Source organism: Amyelois transitella, chromosome 12 (genome assembly GCF_032362555.1).
Source record: "Amyelois transitella isolate CPQ chromosome 12, ilAmyTran1.1, whole genome shotgun sequence".
In the NCBI taxonomy this organism is placed as follows: Eukaryota; Metazoa; Arthropoda; class Insecta; order Lepidoptera; family Pyralidae; genus Amyelois; species Amyelois transitella.
The window spans coordinates 11,299,315-11,325,290 of NC_083515.1; the positions used below are offsets into that span (position 1 = coordinate 11,299,315).

Genomic DNA, 25,976 nt, shown 5'->3' on the forward strand with positions numbered 1-25,976 from the left:
TACCAAGGAAAAATTTCAATTTCCTACTCAGCTGCACATTTTCTTTCAGTCCTCATCCTGGCCAATGGAACTTTGCAAACAGCATCAGATTAATATTAGTTGGTTTTGCATCAAGTACCTACCTACATACTCTCAGATTTGCAAAAATTTTAACTGTTTGGTTCCAGTCATTTTATTAGAATAGGACCATTCCATCTTTTAAGTTGGTAACTTACGGTGGATGTCGTAAAAGGCGACTAAGGAATATGCTTATAAACTTGGGATTCCTCTTGTAGTTGATGGGCTAGCTGTCACTATTTGAATCTCAATTCTACAATAAAATCTGAACATGTCTACCCCGCAAGGGATATAAACGTGACTATATGCATGTAGTAAAATAAATAAAAGAAGACATAAAATAGCCATCATTTATTTGATTACAAAATGTCAGGAAATAAATTGCTAGGTAGGCAACAACAAATGCTTAACAAGTCGGCTGCGGTGCGGAGCGGCGGGCTCGACAGCGTGACATAGTACTTCATATATTAATATTACTCAGTTCAAAACCTAAATTAATCTAAAACTGGTTCCTACAATAAAAATAAATATGACAGTTGAATCGTCTGCTGCATGTTTTCCTTTGCAGACACAGTGTTCTGCCACTCATTTGCTCAGTGCGCAGGGTTCTTTTGTTTGGTGTGTGATTGGTCCGGATGATGGGTTAGTTTCCAACGAAAGCAGTGTTCAGCAGCATGCAATCCATTTGGTTTATTGTATACTTTGACCATAAAAATAAAAGATACCTATCTCTAAGATGCAACTTTTTTAGCTAGATTAACTATTTTTTTACAAAACAGGCAAATCATTTTTCTATTCAAAGTAATATTTGCATTATGTTTATGACCTGGCTATGTACTTCTAATTTAATTAATATTTAATTACATTAGGCCTAATTGATTTGATAGATTTGATGAGTAAAGGAATTAATGATGGATAGTAATGAATGAACGAAATGATGAATGGATGTCACCGGAAAATAACAAAAACCGCAAATATATATATAATGAATTATCAATATGCCTGTTTATTTAGAAATAAAGACGTAATTGCGTTTCTGTGAACAAAAGATTTATTTATTTACAAAAGTTTTTTAACACTTTGATAATGACATAAGCTTATAAACTAAACATTTACTCACCTGTGAACAAAAGAAACAACATTTAAAGCCCTTATTTCGGGTCTATTTTAATAATTTCACAGGCAAGATTCTTACAATAAAATATCTGTTACACTACCTACACAAAATATTTCTAACCTCAATAATCACACTTGACATCTCCTTGACGTTTAAGCTGCCAGCGACCTCAACTAATTAACGCGGCAAAATTTAAATTGCATACATTACATAAAGAATACCTATAAGTTTTCTTTACATTTCCCCTCCCGGAGAAAAACAATTACAAGTATGTAGTTGTTTGTGTATCAACTGGCAATGGAGTGAGTTTTGTAACATGGAACAAATTTGATTCTTCCTTTTTGTGACCAGCATCTACTTCATAAATTGTATTAGATATTTTTCTCAAAATCTCGTAGGGTCCAATTCGTAATTCATCAGTTTTCTTCCTATTTAAACGATTACCATTCTCCACATAAACTCTATCTCCCTCTTTAAAATCATGTTCCCTCCTAAGCAAGTCATATTTTTTCTTATTATAATCATGAGATTTTATGGTATTTTTATATGCCAATTTTCTATCACTTCTTAGGTCTTCATTTGAACATTTTGTTTTTAATTCTGGTGGTAGAATGTTTACATCTTCTCCTTCTAGTAGGTATTTAGGTGCAAATTTGGTAACAGTATGTTCAGTCTCATTATATTTTTTTACACAATTCTGTGCGATAGTTGTCCATGCAATTTTCTTTCCTCTTTCATTTATTTTGCATCGTATCTTATTAACCAAAGTTTGGTTTAGCCTTTCATTAAGACCATTAGAAAAAGGAGTATCCACAGCAGTAAAAATTATTCTTATATTATTATCTTTCAGAAATTCTTTAAATTCTTTGGAGTTTATGCCGGGATATTGGTCTGATAATATCATATCAATTTTATGACTTTGTGTCACTTCCCGAATAAGTTTAATAAAATTGTTAGAGCTTTGGTTCTTTGACGTTAAAATATAAGCATACCTAGTGAAATGGTCAACTAAAAGATGTAGATACTTTTTTGTCGACCGTGATCCTCCAAAACCGCCAATTGTATCAATTGATACAATTTCAAATGGATATCTTGCTGGTCCTAAATGTGACATTAGACCATATTTTGGCTTTCTCCTTGTTTTGTTTTTTATACATATTTCACATTCTTCGCAAGTTTGTTTTATCTTTGTGATTATATTCTTTGCTGAGTAGAATGGGGTTAATTTATTTATCATTTGTGTGCTTCCTAGGTGGCAATAAGTAATGTGTACATTTTTTATCAGTGTTTTGCTTAGTTCTTCTGATAATATAATTTTGTCTCTTCCTTTATTTTTTTTATAGTATATTTCATCTTTCAGTATTAGTTTGTTTATCCTTTTTTGTATTTCTTCATTTGCGTTTTGATCACTTTTTATCTGTTCTATAGTTATTAAGTTTACCACTTTCAATGCATCATCAGTATTTTCAGTTTCATCTAGAACAGGATTTCTGCTTAAGCAGTCTGCCTCTTGATTTGTTTTTCCAGGATTATATTTAATTTTAAAATTGTATTGAGATAAATAATATGTTAGGTCACCGAGTTCCTCATCAGTTCTTGATCTAATATTCATGTTTTCTAGGGGTTTATGATCGGAATACACCGTGAACTCCTTTCCCATGAGCCAGTGCTGCCAATATTTTACAGCTTCTTTTATTGACAGGCATTCTAGGTATATTGCCTTTTTCTTTTTTTGTGCTTCTGATAATTTTTTTGAGAAATAAGCAACTGGCTTATTGTTTCCATTTTTATCAGTCTGTTTTAACACTGCTCCTATTCCTTTTATACTTGCGTCCGTGTAAATGTTTATTGGTAATCCTGGATCATAAATTTTCAAAATTGGTTCGGAGCATAGTAATGTTTTTATTTCATTAAAAGATTTTTGACATTCTTCGCTCCATATGAATTTCACATCTTTCCTTAATAAGTTATGTAATGGTTCCAGGATGATTGCACTGTGTGGTATAAACTTATGGTGAAAATTTACCTTTCCTAGAAATTGCCGTATATTTTTCCTTGTTTCTGGTATTGGAAAGTCTTTTACTGCTGCTAAATAATCCTTTAGAGGTCTCACTGTATTGTTTTCTATTATATGGCCTAAATACTTGGCATAATTGTTTGCAAATATACACTTGGTAAATTTTAATCTAAGCCCCTCCATTTCTATTGCCTCCAGAAATTTTGTAATATGTGATATATGTTCTTCAAAGGTTTTCGAAAAAATGAGTATATCGTCTATAAAGTTTACTGCAAAATTAGAAAGCTTATTTTTTCTTATTATGTTACTCATTATTCTCTGAAAAATGGCTGGAGCCGTTTTTAATCCAAATGGTAAGCATGTCCACTGGAAATGTCCTTCCTGAGTAACAAAGGCAGTTTTATATCTATCTTGTATTTTCAAAGGAATAGACCAAAATGCTGAATTAATGTCAAATGTTGAGAAATATTTAGAGTTCACTGTTTTTATCATTAAATCCTCAATTAATGGGAATGGCTGTGATTGTGGGACGATTATTTTGTTTAATTCTCTGAAATCTATACATAGTCTTGTTTTACGTTCATCTTCTTTTTTGTAAGCCAGAGTTACTGGGGCGGCAAACGGGCTATATGATTCCTCAATCAAATTTTTTTTTAATAGTTTCGATATTTGTTCTTCTATTTCTCTTCTATCTTCAACTGTGCATCTATATGGTCGTTTGCAGCAGTATTTATCCATTATGAGGTCAATATGTGCTTCATAATCTCGTACGGTGCCAATATCATATTTATCCTTGGCAAATACAGTTTTAAATTTTTCTATGAGCTTGTCAATCTCTAATTGTTGCTGCTTATCTAGATGATTAGCAATCTTTTTAAATTTATCAGTTTCAATGTGTTCATTGAAATTTATTTCTTGTTTCACTTTCTCCGTTTTAGGACTTAATAAACTTGGCTCAGTTTTGTCTCCTAGTGCATCAGGAATGTTGACATTTCTATTGCTTTTTGTATTGACATCTTCTTTTTGATTAGCTTTTTGTATGATCTTTAGGTCTTCATTTTGGATAAGTCTGAATTTTTTAATACAATCTAATCCAATTAAAAAATCATAATTAAAGTTTTCTTTGTCTATGACGAAAATATCCATGTTTTGTTCTATATCATATATTTTAATTTTTAATGTCACAATACCTTTTGTTTTTTTCTCACCATTAATAGTCTTTAAATTTACTATTTGTGTATTCGTTGTAGATTTTTCTTTATTCTTTAAGTTTAACAATTTTGCGTTTATCAACGATACATTTGAACCCGAATCATAAATTCCAGTTATTTCTATGGCATCATTCAATAGCAAATTTATTTTTATTAATGGCGGTACCTCTAGTTTTTTGGATCTTTGTTATTTAAATCTGTTTCTATTTCAGAGTTATTTACTGATTTCACTATTGATTTCCGAGTTCTATCTTTAAACCAACAATTCTCCTCTGGATGATAACGTTTCCCTTTTTTTTCATTGATACAAATTTGGCATGGCTGTTTTTCTTCTATTTTTTTTTGTTTATTGTCGGAATTTGTAAATACTTTTTTTTCATACTTATTTTTTATGACAAGGTGTTCCAATTTTCCTATTTCATTATATAGATCTTCTGTTTCTTGCAAAGCTTCTCTGTCAATTTTATCAGCAACAAAATTTGGCAAGCCGAATGCTATAAGATCAATAAGAATTCCAGTATCTATTTCCTTCCTAACTTCTAATAATAATTTTTCTTTCTTTAGGGCATATTCAAGTAACGAACCTGCTTGATATTTAAAGGCAAGAGCATATCTTATGGGTGACCAACCTTTATTTGTAAATGTCTCACAAAATGATTTCTCCCATTGGTTCCACTCTGATTCCACCGTGTGTTTTATTAACATACAATCATACCAATGTAGACTCGAAGATTCCATAAAATTTTTCAAAATTTCTATTTTTTTTCTGTCTTCGTTAATTTTGAAACGTTCACATTCCTTATTAAAATCTTTAATCCACTGGTAAGCATTTGTGGTTTTAGTTGTGAATTTTTGTATCATAAAATCTTTAGCAACCTTGCCTAGATTTTGAATTTCTGATTTTTTCTCTTTTTCTTCAAGTAATTTTTCTAACAATTTTTCCAAAGTGTAGTTAGAGCTGCTAGAACTAGACATAGTCTCTGGATCACTTTTAGTTTCTATTATTTCTTCTAGATACATATCATTAAATTGCAAATTTTGTTCTTTATCCAAATACACTTCTGAAATCTTATCTGTCAAAGTTATCCAGATTTTCCTTACTTGGTGTCTTCTTTGTAATGTTTTTTTTATTTTGGCATAGTTTGGAGTACTTGTAATTGCTTGATGTTGAGTAATTGATTGATAATCGGATGGTATTCCATAGACCTGCCCGCTAGGCGTGGCAATTGAGGTTAAACATAAAATGTTTGTTTTTCCATCAGATGCTGTCTTCACAGCAAAATCAAATCTTAATTTATCCATAATTCTCTCAAAATATGTGCAAAAATGTTGTTTTATAATGAATTATCAATATGCCTGTTTATTTAGAAATAAAGACGTAATTGCGTTTCTGTGAACAAAAGATTTATTTATTTACAAAAGTTTTTTAACACTTTGATAATGACATAAGCTTATAAACTAAACATTTACTCACCTGTGAACAAAAGAAACAACATTTAAAGCCCTTATTTCGGGTCTATTTTAATAATTTCACAGGCAAGATTCTTACAATAAAATATCTGTTACACTACCTACACAAAATATTTCTAACCTCAATAATCACACTTGACATCTCCTTGACGTTTAAGCTGCCAGCGACCTCAACTAATTAACGCGGCAAAATTTAAATTGCATACATTACATAAAGAATACCTATAAGTTTTCTTTACATATAATTATCTTAACGAGAGATGAAATTCATTTCTTTAAATTAGTAAACTTGCCGAACTCACGCGTAAAATAATAAGTAAGCAATAACCAAACGACATCTGCGCTCTGATTGGTTGAATAAATGACGTGTTCCATCTCTTTCCTTTCCTCCTCCGAAAGTTATAAATTTCCTAGGAAGTTTATAAATTGCGTTCTTGTAATTTTTTGGTGACAGATACACAATTATTAAAATTAATGATTAATAAATTAATTATGAATTTCTATTGGCCAAAAAGACAAATATGGTCATATTTGCAAGAGAATGTATGTATATGAGTTCACTTACACATCACAAGTTTTAATTAAGACTGGAAAACGTAATCCGAGTTTATACAGAGCTCAATGTTAGTTTCAAATTACTAATATTTAACCCTGACACACCTTACTAAATTTACCTACTGTCTTTCCCTATTTTGTAAATGTAGGCATGCTGACGGGGTCAACAAATTGACGAGTCAATAAAAAATATGTTTAAAAGATGTTAATGTGTGAAAGAATAGATACATGTTAAAAAGCATTGACTCTTTATTTAAATTATCAATATGTTTCTCAATACTGCTATAAGTGAGAAGTATCTGCCTGTCCGGAGATAATGTGATCAAGTTTTATTATTTCTGAATTGTAAAAGGTCAAAGAACTAATTAGTGTCGGCGAACCGCGAGTAACGGCTGTTAGAGTGGGGGTTTCAGTTAAAAAATGAATATTTAGTACTGTCCGCATATGAGACGGTACGGGAGGCGGCAGTGCGGAGTCAGGCGTAGTCGTTGAAGTCGTCGATGGCGATGCGCTGCGCCTGGTCGGGCGAGCTGTAGCTCATGGCGTGCGGGCGCGCCACGGCCGCCTCGCGCTCCGCCTCCAGGCGCGCGCGCAGCCGCTTGATGAGGCGCAGGCGCTCCAGCGCGTTGGACGCGAACGGCGGCGCGTTCAGCCGCAGGGATTGCGCCACCTGCACGACACCGCCTTTCAGTATATTGGGCTCTCTTGTACGAATATGTTCTAACCAATCTGAAGTTGTTTCAACAGTACCTCACTGATTCAAAGACTTTCAATGTCAATTTGGTCGAATATATTTTGTACCCTTCCTGCTTCCAAGGTATAAGGCTTATAAGGTTTTTTTAAATTTTAAGTCTAAATATTGACCTTCAATCATTTCTCAGTCACGAGAAACCTATTACATAATGTGCCACCGCGTCGGACACGTGGTAGGTGTGGAGGTGAGGCAGGAGGTATACCTGTGCTGCGAGCGAGCAGTGGAGCGCCAGCTGGCGGGCGAGCCTGGCGGCCACCGCGTCGGACACGTGGTAGGTGTGGAGGTGAGGCAGGAGGTATACCTGTGCTGCGAGCGAGCAGTGGAGCGCCAGCTGGCGGGCGAGCCTGGCGGCCACCGCGTCGGACACGTGGTAGGTGTGGAGGTGAGGCAGGAGGTATACCTGTGCTGCGAGCGAGCAGTGGAGCGCCAGCTGGCGGGCGAGCCTGGCGGCCACCGCGTCGGACACGTGGTAGGTGTGGAGGTGAGGCAGGAGGTATACCTGTGCTGCGAGCGAGCAGTGGAGCGCCAGCTGGCGGGCGAGCCTGGCGGCCACCGCGTCGGACACGTGGTAGGTGTGGAGGTGAGGCAGGAACTCGCGCACGCGCGCCTCCTTGCTGAGGACCACCACGCGGTTCATGGCGTGCTCCAGCGGCTCCACCACCACCACGCACAAGTTCGCCTGGCCCTAGGAAGTGCATTAACTCGGATGAAAAACATCATATTTTATTTTAATTTAAATTTCACTACGAAACTCAGGGTCCTATCATATACATGTATACAGGTAAGGATATTCTGACAAAGTGAATCAAATCATGAAATCAACCCGATTCAGAATTCAAATTTCAAAATCTTCCAGAAAATATCACTACATAGTATAAAACAAAGTCGCTATTTTAGTCTGTTTGTCTGTATGCTTAAATCTTTAAAATTACGCAACGGATTTTGATGCGGTTTTTTGTAACAGGTAGAGTGATTCAAGAGGAAGGTTTTTATGTATAATAACATTTATAATTTTGCACCCGTGCGAAGCCGGGGCGGGTCGCTAGTATTGTTTAAATTGCAAGGATAATAACTAAAAAAGTCACTTTAATATCAAGGTTACAAGGCAGAAGATCAGATTGGTCTAGCTTCCAGTTGCGTAGGATCGATTCTCTCATGATACAACAAGTTACTCTTCTCGCTATCATACCTACGCGCGTTAAACTATAAACACAAACCTTGATGGTCTGGATGTCGAACTCCTCGCCGGAGTCGTTGTACACGATGGACACGAGATCGTTGCCGATGTACTTCCGCTTCTCGTTGCAGTTGGGGTCCTTGGGCGACGTGGGCATCAGCGTCGCCACGTGGAACAGCATCTGCATGACGTCGTCGCGCCACACGTAGGTGTGCGAGCCGTCGCGGCCGCCGCGCTCCATGGTGAGGAACAGGTCGGGCTCCGGCGCGCCCAGCGCCAGCGGCACCACGGCGCCCAGCGCCGCCACCAGCGCCGCGTAGCGCACCGAGCCGTGCGCGTTGCGCAGGATGGCCGTCTCGTTGTCGTGCTGGCCGCGCGCCACGTACAGCACGCCCACCTTGTACGTGTCCACGGGCGGCACCAGGTCCAGGTTCTTGATGGTGCGCTCGTGCTGCACGCCCAGCACGCGCAGCGGCCGCTCCAGCAGCGGGTGCGCGCGTGGCGGCGGCTCGCCGGGCACGGCGCCCGTCAGCGGCGTGGCCTTCAGGTTGTGGTACAGCTGCAGGAAGAAGAAGGACGGCGTCAGCCCCGCGCCGCCCAAGCCCAGCCCCGCGTCCGCGCCGCCCGCCGCGCCCGCCGCCGCGCCGCGCGACAGCTTCTCCCTGCAACGGACGGACTCGTTACAGGCCGGCTCCGACGGCGCGCCCGCCAGCCCGCCAGCTCACTCACCGGTGCCGCCGCGTGGGGCTCATCACGGAGATGGTGTGCGACCGCCTGGAGCGCGACAGCGGCGGGAGATCGTCGCCGTCGCCCGCCGCTGCAGCGCTGCCGCCCGCCGCCGCGTTCGGAGCTGCAGCGCTGGATGTGCTCGCCGCAGCGCTGGATGCACCCGCAGTAGCGCTGGATACGCCCGCTGCAGCGCTGGAGGCGGGCGATCGCGGCGGCTTTGAACTTGAGGGCACTGTGCTGTCACTCGCCGTCTGTGCCGACCAGCGATATAAAGACATTAAGAATACACGTCACATATTTATCAATACTTAATAATAATTATACAAGTAATACATGTCAAATAAAGACTTCAAATGGTAGAAAGTTTATGTATCTTAGATCTTAAAATCCAAACCTATTCTATGGCCGTCATTCTTAAACTATATTTTTACTTCCCTGTCAGCTAATTTTATTGCTTTCTCAATTTAAATCTGAGAAATAAATAGTACGTACTTTTTGTAATTGATGGTGGGTTTGTGTCGATGATTGCGTCGGCTCCGCACCTATAACGATATATATTTAATCGAGTTTTATACTTTGGATTTATCTGCCACATACCTAGAAGAAACCTATCGTCATTAAATATTACACGTAAGATAATGATGTCAATGAAATTTGTTTGACCCAGGGTACTGCCTTGCGCCTTTCGTAAGTTCTCGCATATTAAGACATAGATGTTACAGAGCTCCTTAATAAATTTCAAATGCTCTGTGCTGCTATTAGAGTAAAGAGTTTTCAATACCACAGTATCCCATAAAACATCAAAAGCTCTTGCTAGATCTAAAAATTTATTCGGACTTATACTCATAATGATATATATTTGCAACTTTAAACGCGAAGCCAAATTCATTATTGTCTTACAAGGTACAGTAAATGAAAATATGCGTAACATGACAACGTTAAATTTATATGTGGATCCAATTGGTCTTACCAGGGTCAGACTTGTAAGTCATGAGATGCGGATGCGCGTCAGGCTGCGTGCGCCCCGCCGCGAGCGGCGACGTGCCCATCTCCTCAGGAATCGCTTCACACGACACTCGCATGTCGCTCTTCTTGGCCGCCTTCTTGCTCGCGTGTAGCGCCATTGACATCGTGCCGCTGGGGAAGGCATACATCGTGTGAAAAAAATATTGTAACCAATGGAAAATCTCGCATTAAACAAGGAAGCCTCGACTTTGACTCTCATCTTTGCGTGTTCTCATTCGAACTACCGCCGCTGTGCTTCAAGGCTTTGCGTTCTGCTTTTTTGACATTTCTATCTCCACTTTGTTTGGTCCCAGGTAGAAGTGTAAAGATAGGTTGCATATGATATCTGGCGTAATGAACCCCTCCTGTTGGACAGCACGTACGCGGGCTCGCAGCTGGGCAGCAGGATGTCGTCGTCCAGCTCGGGCGAGTCGCGGGCCAGCTTCCACGAGGACGACATCTCCGGGGACGAGTTCGAGCGCCGCACCGGGTGCCGGGACTTGCCCTGTCAAATAACAAAAACAATCCTTACAATTACTCGAAAGCACCAGATTAAAACAGTTAAAGATTTATAAGCTAGATGGTCATCATGTAGACGTTAATCAAATTTAAATTCAAAACTTCTATTCAACATTATGGGACATTTCAATATCACTTAATAATTGACATATCTTATGGTTTCACAACATTGGTTGACGTCAAATTCTTCTTTTTCCAAAACGTCAGTGCAGAAGAAGCGGTGAAACCTGCACTGCAACATTTCCTTCAATAACGTAAACTTTACAATTATCCAAACTGAGAATAAAAATCCGCTTGCATATCTACTACTCTTGATGCATCGTCTAGATACACCACTGAAGTAAAGTACACACGCCAATGCCTCCGTCCAGCTCATACTGACCTCCGGCACGATGAGAAGCAGGTCGTCGTCGTCGGTGGTGCTGGACGAGCTCTGTCGCTGCGGTGAGCTCGGGATGTTGATCGGTTGAGTACTGCTCCTTTACATGTATAAGTGTATCAGTTAATTTCTTTCTTCCTCCTGGCTTCAGTCCCACTTGCATCCTCACTGCTCTGGAAAGGAGCCTGGGGTATGCCTTTAAACATGGATCTTAGATTGGATGAGTAAGGTTTTTACACGAAGCGACTCCCATCTGACCTCCGCAATCTTAGCAGGTAAACATAATCCGTATTGGATCGATCATGGTCACACATCCAGTTGCCTGAGCGTGCCGGTTTGATGTTCTTCCTCACCGTAAGAGCATCGGTTATTTATTAAATTAATGTACTTCGTAAACCGTCATTGCTACATGGCCGAGGTGGGTTTCGAACTGTGCCTTTTTGCGCTACAGGGCTTATTTAGTGCAACATTTAATTAAATAAACCGTAACAAAAGGAAACAATTGCTTGCAGCCAAACCTGACGGGATGCGGCGGCACGATGCAGTGCGAGGCGGCCAGCGGCGGGCGCCGCTCGCCGGACACCACCGAGTCAGAGCTGCACAATCACATTACAGTCGCAGATGTAAACTTGTTGAACAAAACCATCTCAAATCTGATGCTGACGCGGGTTTAAGTATTTGCCGTTTCCATTTATATGACGTAATACATCGACGTCGATGGGTCGTGACTTCATAGCACGACCGATCGACGAGCATATAACATGTTTTACAGAAATTGATACAAATTCATGGTAAGTAGGTAATTTTATTAAAAAACTACTTAGAAAAATTTCTAAAGAAATGACGCCTTTTGCAATAGTAAACTAAAGATTGAATAGTAAATCACAAAAAAAGCATGTGTAAGGTTACCTGGACTTGTGCAGATCCTGCGAGCGGCCCTGGGTGGAGCCCGAGCCCGAGCGCGAGCGCGGCGGGCTCTCCGACGTCTGGACAACAACTCACTTTCAACATCTTATGTTTGCAGAGTGCAATTGTTAATATAGGTTGACAAACAAATGTAACAAATACCTCCATAAAATCATCTTAATAAAATAACGAAAATAAACTTTACTCTGCATAATCCAGTCAACAGTCTAAAAAGACTGATAGCACACGTTCAACTATTTGGCTTGATGATAGAATTGAGGTTCAATAGTGACAGGTTGCTAGCCCATCGCCTAAAAGGAGAATTCAAAGTTTATAAGTCTAATAAAATATATTTCAAAGTAATTGAGATAATCCGGCTCGAAGGACCTATAAGATTCTCTTTGAGCTGACCTGGTCGTGGGTGGCGGTGGCGGCGCCGGTGGCGGGCTGCAGCATGGCCGCCACGTCCAGCAGGCCCCACTCCATCAGCTGCTCGAACGTCTCCTGTCACACACGACAAGTCATTTTTGACGAGAAATAAACAGTTCCCATCGGTCGATGCGTCCACCATTCTTACAGCGTGTGCTCTGATTGTAAAGCACACGCTATAAGTATGGTGGGCGCGTATGGAGCGCTGGTAATTGGGTGTATTAGCTCACTTATTTCGTTACACGCGTTATACGCGAACGTTGTTCAACGTTCGCATAGGTGTTTTTCATTTTCTTTTGTCTCTCTTTCTACCATCTCGGTTAACATTAAAGCTAGGGAGCAAGAGAAGAGAGACATTTGCCTTTGCCAGTTAAATTGCCAGTCCCATAACTTGGTCTCGAGGTAGGTTGCGCTATTCATCGCCGGCGGCAGTACTGTACCGCCGCGGTCAGAAGCCCCCGGGCCGCTGGAGCCGCTGGAGCCTGGTGCTGTACCTGGTTCTGGCCGCGCACCAGCCAGCTGACGTCGCCGGTGGGCGTGCGCACGTGCAGCTCGGCCCAGTTGGCGCTCCAGCACGGGCACGCGCCCGCCGCCGCTAGCGCCGCCGCCCGCGACACCGGCTCCTCCGTGTCCTGGGAACACAATAATATAAGAAGATCGAGTATTATCCGACAGGTGACAGATGTTTGGTATGAACCCTTCGAGTTCTCACTAGATTCGACCGTCACCCACGTTGTCTCTTGATGGCTGCTATGTACGTGAAGACCACGAATAGTCTCCCCGTTGATGGCGTGGTTTCAGCCCCTTCGTACACGAGGCTACAAAAATCTTCGTCGGTCAGGTCGAAGGTGTCTCTGGCGATCGGGTAGACCAATGGTTAGCAGCTTAATTTCATCGCGATGCAGCTTATCTGGACTCCTTCGGGAACCTGATAACTGGATCCATTGTTTATAGGGTTCAAGATTTGGGTTTCGGACCCCTCGCTGCGTCTCCCCGATCGCCAGAGCCGCTACAGCCTGGCCGACGACGACCTCTTTGCAACCACCAGTTCAACCCGGAGCTGCTTTCGTTCTGCCGGCGCACGAGAAATACGGCTTACGATACATGATCTATTTCATAACCTATTATTATATTTCATAGTGAGACTCCTTGGTTTCATTTAAACTTGAGTACGCTATAATACGCGAGGATGATATATAGACGACATTATCGAAATTGTTTTGAATAAAAAAATTAAGCTAAACCAAAGTAAGTATAACAACAACGTACAATTTCTTTGCACCTCTTCTCGAACTGCTGCGCGAACTTCGCGAACGTTTCCGCGACCGAGTCGCTCTGCTTGTTCTCCGATGAGTTTTGTCTACAAATATCAAACAAATGCAATTACATATCCACTTTGTACTTCATTTTTGCAAAAAGTATTCACTAGAAAAACAACTATTGAAAAATAAATATTACTAGGTGAAGTTTTGACGAACGCTTCCTTGTAGCAAGACGTTTGTGTGAAAGTAGTGAATGAAATGAAATGAAACAGGTATATAAATGACATGCATGAATCAACGCTATTTTTAACACCAAGCAAAGATGGAATAGCTCTCCAAATATGTTTCAGCTCATTTTAGTCTAAAGCTTAATATGCGAGTCCTTTAAATTTTATTGGTACAATAAGTAAACTGCGTAACAGTAAAAACATCGTTTCGCAGAACTTTAAGGCGTTAATGTCAAAAAACGTAATGTTTTTTTTTTTTGGTTAATGGTTAATCAATATGGACCGCGAGCTAGGAACTGATTCGAGTGAGGTATTCCACCAATCCAAACAGGAAGCGGTGCATGCACAAGTGGTGGGGGTGGGCACCTGGCCACGGGTCCGTCCGCCAGCGCGCCGTCGCTGGCCGCCAGCGAGCCCGGCGCGGACGCGTCCACCGAGCGCGAGTGCTGCAGCGAGTGCTTGCTGTAGCTGCGGTCACACTCCCCACGTGTTACATCACACTGACACTGCATTTTTGCTCACTTACGCGCTTTACATTAACGCTTTTAATGACTAATATGTACCTAACTAATGATTTTTGTAAAGAAAATATAAAGAATTTATTATATCATTCGTATGTTATGATTTACAATGCGTTAAAACTCGTATTAAACAAAAATGCAGCGTTATAAAAAGCAAGACATCTCCCGCTTAAGCTGGTCCCCTGTTAATAGAGCGGCGAAGCGATGTCAGTTAGAAGTCAGTGTTCTGCACGCTATCACACAGCATATGACAACAAGAATCACACGGAAAACAGTTATTTCTTACATGCAATTTCAACAATATTTTTTAGTCTTTTTTCACAAATTTACTACGTTTATTATCACTTGGAAGCGATAATTATACTTAACACTAGTTATATTTTAAATCTATCTCAATCCACGATATTAAGCCAGACACGTTACTTTCAGATGATAGAAAAGCCAAGAGAAGAATTTTCTTTATAACCACAGCAACATTAAAGTGTGTGAAAATGCCGATAAGCGGCTTTTAAATTATATTAGGCCATTTTGCAATATAAACTCAATCGCGTAACACACGCCAAACAGTGACAACGTTAATGCAAGTACTCACCGCTTGACTTCCGGCGGGTTCCCCACTTGCAGCTGGTTGTTCCCGGAGCTCTCCGTCTCGCTCGACTGCGCCTGTAGTCGGTGTATAGGTACAATAAGCCGTACATCCCACTGCTGCCCCGTAATCAGTGACGAGTGGAGGGAGGGGATCAAATTTAGATGCTCCGCAGAGATCGACAATGTGCATCCCCCTGCTGCACCCAAAAACCAAGTAAAACGGGGGGCAGCAGGGGGATCACATTTGTATGCTCCGCAGTGACCGACAATGTGCATCCCCCTGCTGTACCCAAAAACCAAGTAAAACGGGGGGCAGCAGGGGGATCACATTTGTATGCTCCGCAGTGACCGACAATGTGCATCCCCCTGCTGTACCCAAAAACCAAGTAAAACGGGGGGCAGCAGGGGGATCACATTTGTATGCTCCGCAGAGATCGACAATGTGCATCCCCCTGCTGCACCCAAAAACCAAGTAAAACGGGGGGCAGCAGGGGGATCACATTTGTATGCTCCGCAGTGACCGACAATGTGCATCCCCCTGCTGTACCCAAAAACCAAGTAAAACGGGGGGCAGCAGGGGGATCACATTTGTATGCTCCGCAGAGATCGACAATGTGCATCCCCCTGCTGCACCCAAAAACCAAGTAAAACGGGGGGCAGCAGGGGGATCACATTTGTATGCTCCGCAGTGATCGACAATGTGCATCCCCCTGCTGCACCCAAAAACCAAGTAAAACGGAGAGCAGCAGGGGGATCACATTAATTTAATTAGATTAAAAAAATATTATGAGGTGATGTGGTAACCTGAGCGCTGTCGAAGCTGTCCTGCTGGTCGCGGCACAGAGCGGCGCAGCGCTCGCAGGGCCCGGCTTGCGGCGAGTTCTGCAAGCAGCCCGCCGTCGTGATCGTCACCACCTTGTGCCCCACTACCCACGTCATCGACTGACCACCTGTCAGATGATACATACATACATTATTATATGATAAAAAAAACGTGTTATGTATGCTATACAGGACGTGTAATTACTTGCCTTGCTCTCGAAAGAAGCGACATCATAGATGAATTTTTGGCTTTATACGTTAGAAGGACGCAACTGGGATTAAGGCTAGGAGGATGGTGATGGAAAGTATTGTCTCCGTCAGCTCCACGTGGCAGGCTGACACCACACACTGCTGGAGAGAGTACCTGCGAAGAGAAAGTCTGCGATGTCGAGCCGCTGCGGCTTGCAGCTGACGCGGGAGGAGGTGTACCGCGTCAGCAGGTCCACGCAGGTCTCCGTCAGCTCCACGTGGAAGGCGGCTGAAGCTCCGCCCGATACTGACAGTGGCGCCCGGGGCACCGCTCGCGAGCCCTGCAATACACACGTTACTGTCAAGGCGAGATACCCAGGATGCAGCCAAGTTCTGGGTACCAACTATAATATCTATACATATACTATACAGAAATACGGAATTCATGAGTTATAATTATAAAATACATAATAATGCACTGACCAGACTTGAACTACGTTGTCGGTTGGAAGAATCTTCGTTCGCGGCTTGTCTTAGACTCTTGTTGGACCTGTTCTGCAGCTGCTCCTCGAACGGAACTATCACGTAGTTGTGCAGACCCTGGACAACGCGAAACATTATTAGAATACGGATAAATTGTGATGGCATCATGGTAGACACGTGTGCTAGATGTATTTGCGGCGTTCCAAAAGTAAAACAGCCGGGAGTGTGGGGCGGTGCGGCCGTGACTCACGTGGATGATGAACTGCACGAAGTTGCGGCGGTAGCTGAGGCGGCACTTGAGGAACCAGGCGGCGATCACGTGGTGCGCCAGCGACACCACGTAGTGGTTGTAGCGCGACGGGTTGGTGTACGGCAGCAGGATCGCGAACACCGACATGTACTGGTCCTCCACGAACGACGCGAACACCGCGGGCAGGCGCGTCAGTGCTGGGGACACACGGTTGCGGGATGTTATGTATCGGTGTGACCTCACATCGAGGCGAATGATAGACAGAACACTCACTGGACAAGAATTCGAGCATCGGGCTCGCGATCGCCTTCGTGTCCGAAATCTTGGAGAGATCCAGCAGCACCTCGGGCAGCATCTTGATCATGGTGTCGCGCGTCTCCAGCGTGAACACCGTCAGCGCGTAGATGTAGGGCTGCGCGTCCAGGAAGGGCTGCGCGGCGCGCAGGCGCATGCCGAACTTGAGCAGGCAGCGCACCACGCGCTTCTGCGTGGGCGGCTCCAGGTACTTGTGGTAGGGCGCCAGCGCCGCCAGCGCGGGCAGCGCGGCGCCGTGCACCTCGGACGTGAGCGGGCGGCGCTGCTGCGGCGCCGCGCTGCGCTCCGCCACCAGCGCGCACAGCGTGCCGGCCAGCAGGTCCACGTCGGGCGCGCGCCGGCCCACGGCGGGCGCGCGCGCGTGCAGCAGCGCGGGCAGCGCGCGCAGCACGCCGCACTGCACGGGCCAGTCGCGCTCCGCCGTCAGCGCCAGCCCCAGCGCGCGCGCGCAGCGGCTGGCGGGCAGCAGCGCGGCGCCGGGCGCGGGCTCGCGCGCGGCGGGCGGCTGTCCGCGCCGCGCGGCGGGCTCCACCAGCAGCGCGGCCGCGCACACGGGCCGCAGCCGCGCCGCCGCCGCGCCCCACACCGGCGCGCCGCTGCCGTCCCAGCACACGCCCACGCAGCACAGCGCGTTGGCGCGCAGCGTGTACAGCAGCTCGAAGATCTTCACGCGGATGCTGGGGTGGTGCTGCAGCATGGCCGGCTTCTTGTAGTGCTGCTCCAGGTGGTCGAGCAGCACGAGCAGGCAGCGCGCGGCGTGCGAGGCGGGGCTGCTGTACATCTTGTCGTAGAACAGCTGGATGAGGCCGGCGGCCGCCAGGTGGATGTCGGCCGCCTCGGCCTCGCCGGCCGGGACCGGCACGTCCAGGACGAATATGTCGAACGGCCTGTACCGGAGACAAACAGTTTGCATTCTATCACGATCTACACTGAAACATGTTTAAGAGGCCAGTGAGTCACCTGTTGAGTATCTTCTCGAGCAAGTCGATGAGATCGGTGACGGCGTCGCTGGTGCTCTGCCGCGCCAGCTCCACCAGCGCGCTGGCCGCCGCCGCCCGCAGCGCGCAGTCCGGGTCGGTGGCACACGCGCTCAGCACCGGGAGACCCACCAGCTCCAGTAATTCCTCGCCGAACAGCGTCCTAAGAGACAAATGTTATGTTACATGAGAGAACCCCAGAATCCTTCATCCGCTTCGGAGGGACTATCTTTCAGAAGTGTCACGTCGACTACAGTTCACAGTGAGCGAGCGGTAATAAACTTCGGCAAGATGTCGAGAGTACCGGCGTCCTCTTCGGGGTTTGGGCGTTGTTGGTGACGCACATGGCGGTAACGTTTGCTGCGACAACAAAAAACTTTAGACGGTTCCTAGCCCCTCAATCACCCATGAGTTGCATGGTAACAGAGGTCGAGAATACTATGCCAGACCAGGGTTGGAATTCGAGAAGGTGTATAGTAATGCGTTGGCCTCAGCATCGAGACTATGTAACTGTAGTGTGTGCGTGGGGTCGGCACTGGTCCACCAGCTGAAGCGCGCAGGTCTACCTGTGCCTGGTGACGAAGCTGGCTATCTGCTGCAGCGTGTGCGTGCGCACGCGCCGGCGCGGCTCGTGGCGGATGTAGCGCTCGGCCAGCGCCAGCGCGGACGCCACCCAGTCCCGCTCCGCCATCGCCAGCCGGCCCGCCAGCAGCGACACCAGGCGGATCGTGGACGCCTGCCGGGCACAACATGTTTCGTTTAAATAATGACTCATGATCGCTTGTCAAATTTGTACCTACAAAAAATTTCGTCACACACACACACACAGCGTCACCTCTGGCCGCTCGTGGCCGCAGTAGTCCAGCAGCGCCAGCAGCGAGTCCTCGTTGCCGCAGTACCGGAGACGAGCTCGCTATCACACACACACACACAGCGTCACCTCTGGCCGCTCGTGGCCGCAGTAGTCCAGCAGCGCCAGCAGCGAGTCCTCGTTGCCGCAGTGCCGGAGACGAGCTCGCTATCACACACACACACACAGCGTCACCTCTGGCCGCTCGTGGCCGCAGTAGTCCAGCAGCGCCAGCAGCGAGTCCTCGTTGCCGCAGTACTGGCCCGCGTCGTGCAGCTGCTCCAGCGACGAGATCAGCGCGTGCAGACGCGAGTGCAGCAGCTCGCTTCGAGGGTCCTGGCTCGCTGCCGGTAAAACATCACATCGTTAAACTTTTTTGGTATCAGAATTTAGATTTGAACAGACGCACAGTTAAGTCGAGTCATGTAATTTAGAGTGTCAATTAGTTATGTATCCGGGCAACCTGCAGCCTCCCGGTCCTGGTCGACGACGGCGCGCACGGCGGCCAGCACGAGGTCCCAGGCCGGCTGCTGCAGCTCGGCCGCCGCGCGCGACACCAGGCTCTGCAGCGCCAGCGTCACCTCGTACGTCACCACCGACTGCTTGCGCTCCACCGCCTGGAAACAAACATTCACTACACGGTCTTGACGACGTCGCGGAGCACATCAATCGTAAATTCCTAAATATATCAATCCCGGAAAATCAGTTTTCTCATAGAAATAATTTATCTTTAATTAATAATAGACCTTGAGCAGCGCGGGCAGCACGCTGTGGAGCGCCACCTGCAGGCCGGGCACGCGGCTCGGCCCCCACAGCGCGCGGTGCACGCAGAACACGGCGCCGCGCTGCAGCCCCGCGTTGGCCTCCTCGGCCAGCAGCCGCGCCAGCTCGGCCAGCGCCGCGTGCCCCGCGTCCGCGCCCAGCACGATGCGCATGAGCTTCCAGGCGGGCTGGCAGTAGCGCTCCAGGTTGACGCAGCGGCACAGCGCGGCCACGAGCGCGCGCAGCCCGTCGCGCGGCAGCATGGAGTAGCCCACCACGGCCTCCAGCAGCGCCAGCGACACCAGCACCACGCCCGGCTCCTCCGCGAACACCGCCAGCTCGCACGCGTGGCTGGCGGACATCAAACGTCTCGCATCAAAACGCCCCGCAAAACTGACCTTCACTTCTCATTCTACTCTACATATGTTCTACCATCTTGTGGGAGACGATATTGAAGTTAGCAGTAAGCTAATGAATAAACGGCCCCAGTACCCGAACTGTAGAAGAACTGGCAAAGATGAGAGGGACAGGGAGAGACATACTAACAATAATAAGAACAACCAAACAAAATAGATGTAGATATTATTAAAAAAATTATTTTTTCATGTATGCAGTGCTGTTTAAAAGTATTTCTACAATGAAACTGATAAAGATCAGTTGTCAAAATCAGAGTAGCTAACTGCCTGTCTTTTTCTAAGCTTTCTTCTTTCCAAGAAAGTTATTGCAAACAATTTATTCTCGACAGCTTACACAAACAGGGGTTCACTAATCACAGAATAATATAAGTCTACCGAACACTCACCTCACAAAAGCGTTGACAATATCTTCGTCCAAGTATGTGGCGTTGAATTTGACGACGTTAATGACGAGCTGCAGGAACTCCTCCGTCAGCGCGGGGTCCTGCACCTGCGGCAGCCACTCCAGCAGGAACGCGCCGATCTGGAAGGATATTGATTCGTTAAAACACCGCTACAGGCGCTACAGGCGGCGTAAAGGAAAGTATGAGTAGGAAGAGCGTGACCAGTGAGATGGCAAGTGACAGAAACAATTGGAAAAAACTAACATACTGTGCCGACCCCACGTAGAAAGTGGGATAACGTAACGACAAAGAAGAAGTATTGGCTAACTGAACAAAGGTCTGTCACTGCTTTGAAACTTTCGTGTTGTATCATACTTTTTAAAAATATTTACTAACAATTCAATAATGAAAGTCAAGCGTTGGTGGTCGTATTGGTAAGGTGCCCGGTTAAAATTCGTGTTGCGCAGAAAGGCACAGGTTCGAATTCCACCCCCCATGTATCAATAACAGATTTCGAAATAAATTAGTTTGAATACTAACCGATGCTTGATACATCCAGTCTCCTGAATCATTTGCCTTAATTATTATGCATTAGCTATAACGGTTGTATAACCATGATCGATCCAATACAGGTTAGGTTCCCCTGCAAATGTTGCGGTGGTCAGACAGGAGTCACTTCATGTTAAAACCTGATTCACCCAATCCAGGATGGTGCTATGGTCTATCCATGGCACACCCTGGTCTTCTCTCTAAAGGAATGCTGATGCAACTAAGACTAATGCCAGGAGGAGGAATAATTTCAATAAAAAAAGACAACCCCCTGTATTACCCCTCTAGGGAAGGGGATTTTTGTATACCAATTTTTAAGCACATTTGAGAAAACAGCATTCAAATCGGAACAATAGTATTCGCTTCATGGATGTACTGCCATGCAAACAGACATTCTAAAAATCCTTATTACTAGAACCAGAAAAACATCTAGCTTGAGCTTGGCGCAGGAACCTCGTAAGGATTTGTAGGTTTCAAATTTCAACAAAATAGTTAGAGGCGTTTTTATAACAGGGTACAAATATTTGTATATGTATATACATATTTCTCATATAATAGTATATAGATCCTCTACATTCATTTGTTAACAATGCCTATCAAGTACAGACATAAGTCAGTTATTTTATGTATGGATATGATCACTTACTTGTTCTTCGTAACACTTGATATTCTTCCCTGTGTTGGTCAGAGAGTGCAGCAGCTTGAACCGGAGGTGCTCGTCCTCGGGCGGGTGGTTGGGATGCGATTCTCGCAGGTAGCGCAGGAACACAGAGCGCATCAGCGACAGGTCCTCTGCTGCTGCTTCGCTCTGTGTCGCTTCCACCACCTTGTGCAGGAACGTGATTGCCGTGTGACGGCACTCTACGGTAGGATCTTCTAACATGTCGTGGATCAAACCCCAAAGCTTCTGTGCTACAGGCTGTTGGTAAAACAGAGGGGCTTTGGATAATTATATACCGATAAAAGTCAGTTCTGCGCAATTCCAAAATAAAACATGAAATTTATTGATAAGGAATGTAGTGGTAACAAAAAATATTGATTTGTAGGTATATGTCCGATAGTAAATTTAATAGAAATGTTTAAGACGGTGCATAAACAACACTGGCTTTTAAACTGGAGTGCCACACATCATTCTATGGTCACCAAAGATAAAATACACAGTCAGATTAAAAAATTGAGAGTTCATGTTATTTTAGGATACAATGCAAAAATTATCTATAATGTTGTAAACAGACAAGAACTAAAGGACCAAATAAGCTAAATACAATAAATAAAATTAAGCATTATTTCTTGATCCAATTGGAATTTCACATAGTTTTTAAATACTTGGTTTTGATCACAAAGACAATTGGAAAACCTTCATATACAATTTAGGGATCACAAATTAAGAAGAGTAATGCAACCTTATTTGTTTAATAATAGTAATACAGTAGAATCTCGATTATCCGAATCCCGATTATCCGACCATCCGATTATCCGGAGTCGCGTCACGGCTCTAGTACCGCGCAACTAGACATGTAGTGACAAGTTTAAACGCGCCTGCAAATGTTTACTCCCGCTCTCATCTCAAAGGAGAGACTGAAACTGAGGAGTCAAGGACCATATCACGCAGAAGCTTTTAAAGCTCTAGAAAATGCTTGTTAGTGGTTTGAAAGACAGGAGGAATCGGATTCCTTACAGCTGTTACAACTGAAGTGCATTAGGGCTTTGCCTGCAATGAAAAGATGTGATTGAACCACATATATTATACATGTGTAGAATTGTTTTTTTATCATTTTTGCCTAACAACATCAAACTCATAACATAACATTTCAATTTTAAATATTGTTTGATTTGACTATGACATCGATTATCCGGATTTTCGATTATCTGAATTACCACTGGTTTTAATTGATTCGGATGATCGGGATTCTACTGTAGCTGGTAATAGACGATAAATTAAATGTAAAAAAAGAAAAGAAAAATTGCAATTGTTTTTTTTAGTTCTAGTTAACTGATTTCAGATCATAGTTATCATAGCAGAGGCATAGCATAATAGGCTATTTGACAAAGTTCTAAAAACTATCTTAGGGTATTTATTTGTTTATAAGGAGCCCTACAAAAATACTTTTCTGCCTTTATTACAGCTATTTTATTAAAAAATCGAAAAAGAAAATGAAATATTCAAATATGCCGCCAAAACGCGACATTTAGCAATATGGCGGCCATGGCATGTAGTGACGTAAATTTCGTGTAAATATCATACAAAGCTTGTTGGTGTTTCGAAAAGTTTTGATTTTCTCTTGTTTTATTTAACTTGTGCCACGTCATATGTGTGAAAATAATTAAAATGAGTTCCTATAAATGTTGTGCAGTGCCTCAATGCACTAATACAACAATAAAATCTCCTACGAAACTGTTTTTTTTCTTTGCCGATGGATTTGAATATTCGCAAGAAGTGGTTTCAGATCATGATCTAAGATCAGTGGTTACCAAGATATAATTACATTGATGTTTTCACATTCCTCAGTTCGGCAGCATAGAAATCTGGATTGTCTTTGGAGAAGACGCCAACCATTATTGCGTCCACTTTTGGTAGGTTTCGACTGTCAGCTTTCGCGAAATTGGTTTTCATTATTAAATACCTATGTTATCTGAGTAATCCTGAGCGATCAAACACTTATAAAATCTTGAAAAATAATAGCGAACACTAAGGAACGGTACGATCCACAGTCTGTTTATGGATAATTGACGTCATAATAGAAATAGCCAATCACGTTCATTTTTAGTCACGTGACAGCTGCATAAATAAACCTAATTTTCTGAGACGGATTTTGTTAAAATAATGCAATATTTTTATCTCGCGTTATTACAAATCGCTCCAAAAAAATAATATTAAGACGGATGACAAAAAAGAAATGTGTATTTTTAATACAGTCAAATAGCCTATTCAATGTTATACATGAAATGTATTGCATTTAAATCAAATTACACTGAAAGTTAAGACTCTAAAGTATGTTTGTTATTTGTTTTACATAAAGGGATCCCATATTTAATCAGTGCATTAAACACTTCAAAATACATTAAGAATTTATACTACAGTTCTGATTGGAATTTGAATTGCAATAAGAGTTGTATTAATTGTTATTTTAAAACATTCGTGTATTGTAGTGGTAAATTTGAAACATTGATAGACTATTTTAAACTTTTTTGATGTTGCGGGTACATGAAAAACAATGTTATTTCTGACCTCTGTGATGCGCACGGTGTGCACCCGCTCCGAGAGGTCGCGGAGCGCGCGAATGCGGCGCGGCGCAGGCGAGTCCCGGCCCAGCTCGCGAGCCATCTCCGCCGTCACCACCAGCTCAGAGCGCGCCGGCAGAGCCGCTGCAACACGGGACAAACGCATTTACCACATCTCCTTTTATTAATCTCTACAAACCGCACTTCAATTATACTTTTCTTCTGAAAAACACTTACCAGAGCCTCCTTTTTTGAAGAATACTTTCAGCTTGTCCTGTAGTGATTTTATTTCCCGATCTCTTGAACTCATCCTGCAATTAACTGTATTTGCCTACTACCCTAATACTTTATTAAACTTATTTTAATAGCGTCAATTACCTATAATTGTTAAAATGCAAATAAAAAGTCATATTTGATAAAATACAAAGACTACCGCTGCTGGTTTTTCTATTCACTATTTTGACAATTACAAACATTTACAGCTGACAGAAAGATGCTCGCCATGACGAGTTCGTTCTGAACTAAAGCGAAACAAAACAAAATATTTGTTAGAAATGCATGTGATCAAAATTTTTAAATTAGTTAATTCGTAGACAAAGTATAGGCAAGTTATTGGTACAAAATTCAATTTAATGTAAGATTTTAGTTATTTTCCGCTGATATGCCTCTTAATATCGCTTGCTGAAAAAACTTTCAAAACCCCAAAAATTTGTCGTAGGTAGCACTTGCTGCAATGATTTTGAATAATAATACCTGATAATGTCGGAACCGGCATTAATAATAATAAACATACATACCATCACGCCTGTTTCCCATTGGGATAGGCAGAGACTATGTATTTCTACTTGCTATAATCCTTACAGACCTCTCCCGCTTAGTAGGAGCTGATGACCTCGATTTTATCTTAATTTTATTCAATATTCAAAAGTAAGATAAGTTGTATAAAGGAAACTGTTAAACTCTGCAATCTCATAAAATTTATCTCTATTTTTAAAAATTGATTCTTTTTGGAAAGAATCGCCATCCCTAATTTAAAGATACTGAAATTTGTTCAAACTGCATCGAAACCTAACCACAGTCATTTTAGAATTGGACTTAATTTCAAACGTTTTTTTAAATGTGTAGCGCGATTGCCCTCAGTACCTTTTATAATCCTACTAAGTTTGTATGGATGTATGGATGTTTGTTACTCTTTCACGCAAAAACTACTGAACCGATTACCATGAAATTTGGTATGTAGGTAGCTGAAGACCCAGAATAACACATAGGCTACTTTTTATCCCAGAGTTCCCGCGGGATTGATAGGGTTTCCATGCGGACGAAGTCGCGGGCGGCCTCTAGTTCGTTACATAAAACCGGCAAGTGCGAGTAAGACTCGCATTCTAAGGGTGTATGAGCATGAGCACTTATCTCATAATTTTGGCAGAAGGGAATCACGGCAAGAGTGAGCATGTATCCGATTCACTTATTCCTCTCTCCTTCTCGTTGTTTTCTCTGATTTTTGTCGTAGGGATCTGAGATTGATTAATCGAAGAATCGATATTTCTATCCCAAAAGATCAATTTTTAAATCGAAGCTTCACCCTTTATAATCATCATTGATTTTTTTTTAAGTTTAGTTACGAAGCATCGGGAGCTTTAACATTATCATTTAATAAATGAATACCCGCAGTGGATTCAGCGCCGTAATAAGATGTCATTGTCAGAGTTACTCAAAATGAAGAAATGGTAATAAAATGATTGTTGTTAGCTAATTCCCTGAACTTTTTTACTTTAGACTCTTTATAATGTTTTTTATCTTGTTTTTTTATAAAATGTTTTTATTTTTACATTATA

At 43.4% G+C, this 25,976-nt stretch overlaps 1 protein-coding gene across 3 annotated transcripts; it reads right to left on the reverse strand.

Moving 5' to 3' along the window:
• Positions 1–393: 393 nt before the first annotated feature.
• On the reverse strand, positions 394–24,647 carry LOC106133135 (tuberin). 3 transcript variants are annotated; one of them, XR_009657084.1, is made up of 29 exons: positions 24,379–24,647; positions 24,149–24,285; positions 21,566–21,838; positions 20,374–20,510; positions 19,556–19,922; positions 19,273–19,426; positions 19,005–19,153; positions 18,526–18,695; positions 17,943–18,122; positions 16,941–17,869; positions 16,668–16,864; positions 16,418–16,534; positions 16,110–16,275; positions 15,728–15,873; positions 14,928–14,998; positions 13,595–13,685; positions 12,820–12,957; positions 12,308–12,400; positions 11,900–11,976; positions 11,509–11,586; positions 10,994–11,090; positions 10,476–10,597; positions 10,058–10,224; positions 9,580–9,629; positions 9,088–9,338; positions 8,399–9,020; positions 7,681–7,866; positions 5,877–7,097; positions 394–5,792 (listed from the first exon to the last, which is right to left on the reverse strand). XR_009657084.1 is itself a non-coding variant. In XM_060946837.1 (28 exons), exons 1-28 carry the CDS (start codon positions 24,449–24,451, stop codon positions 6,903–6,905), a joined length of 5,433 nt encoding a protein of 1,810 aa, XP_060802820.1. In that variant the 5' UTR covers positions 24,452–24,647; the 3' UTR covers positions 394–6,902. The 3 variants fall into 3 exon arrangements, 1 of the variants encoding a protein (XP_060802820.1); XR_009657083.1 differs by having other exon boundaries at positions 394–1,093; positions 1,178–7,097; XM_060946837.1 differs by having other exon boundaries at positions 394–7,097.
• Positions 24,648–25,976: the final 1,329 nt, after the last annotated feature.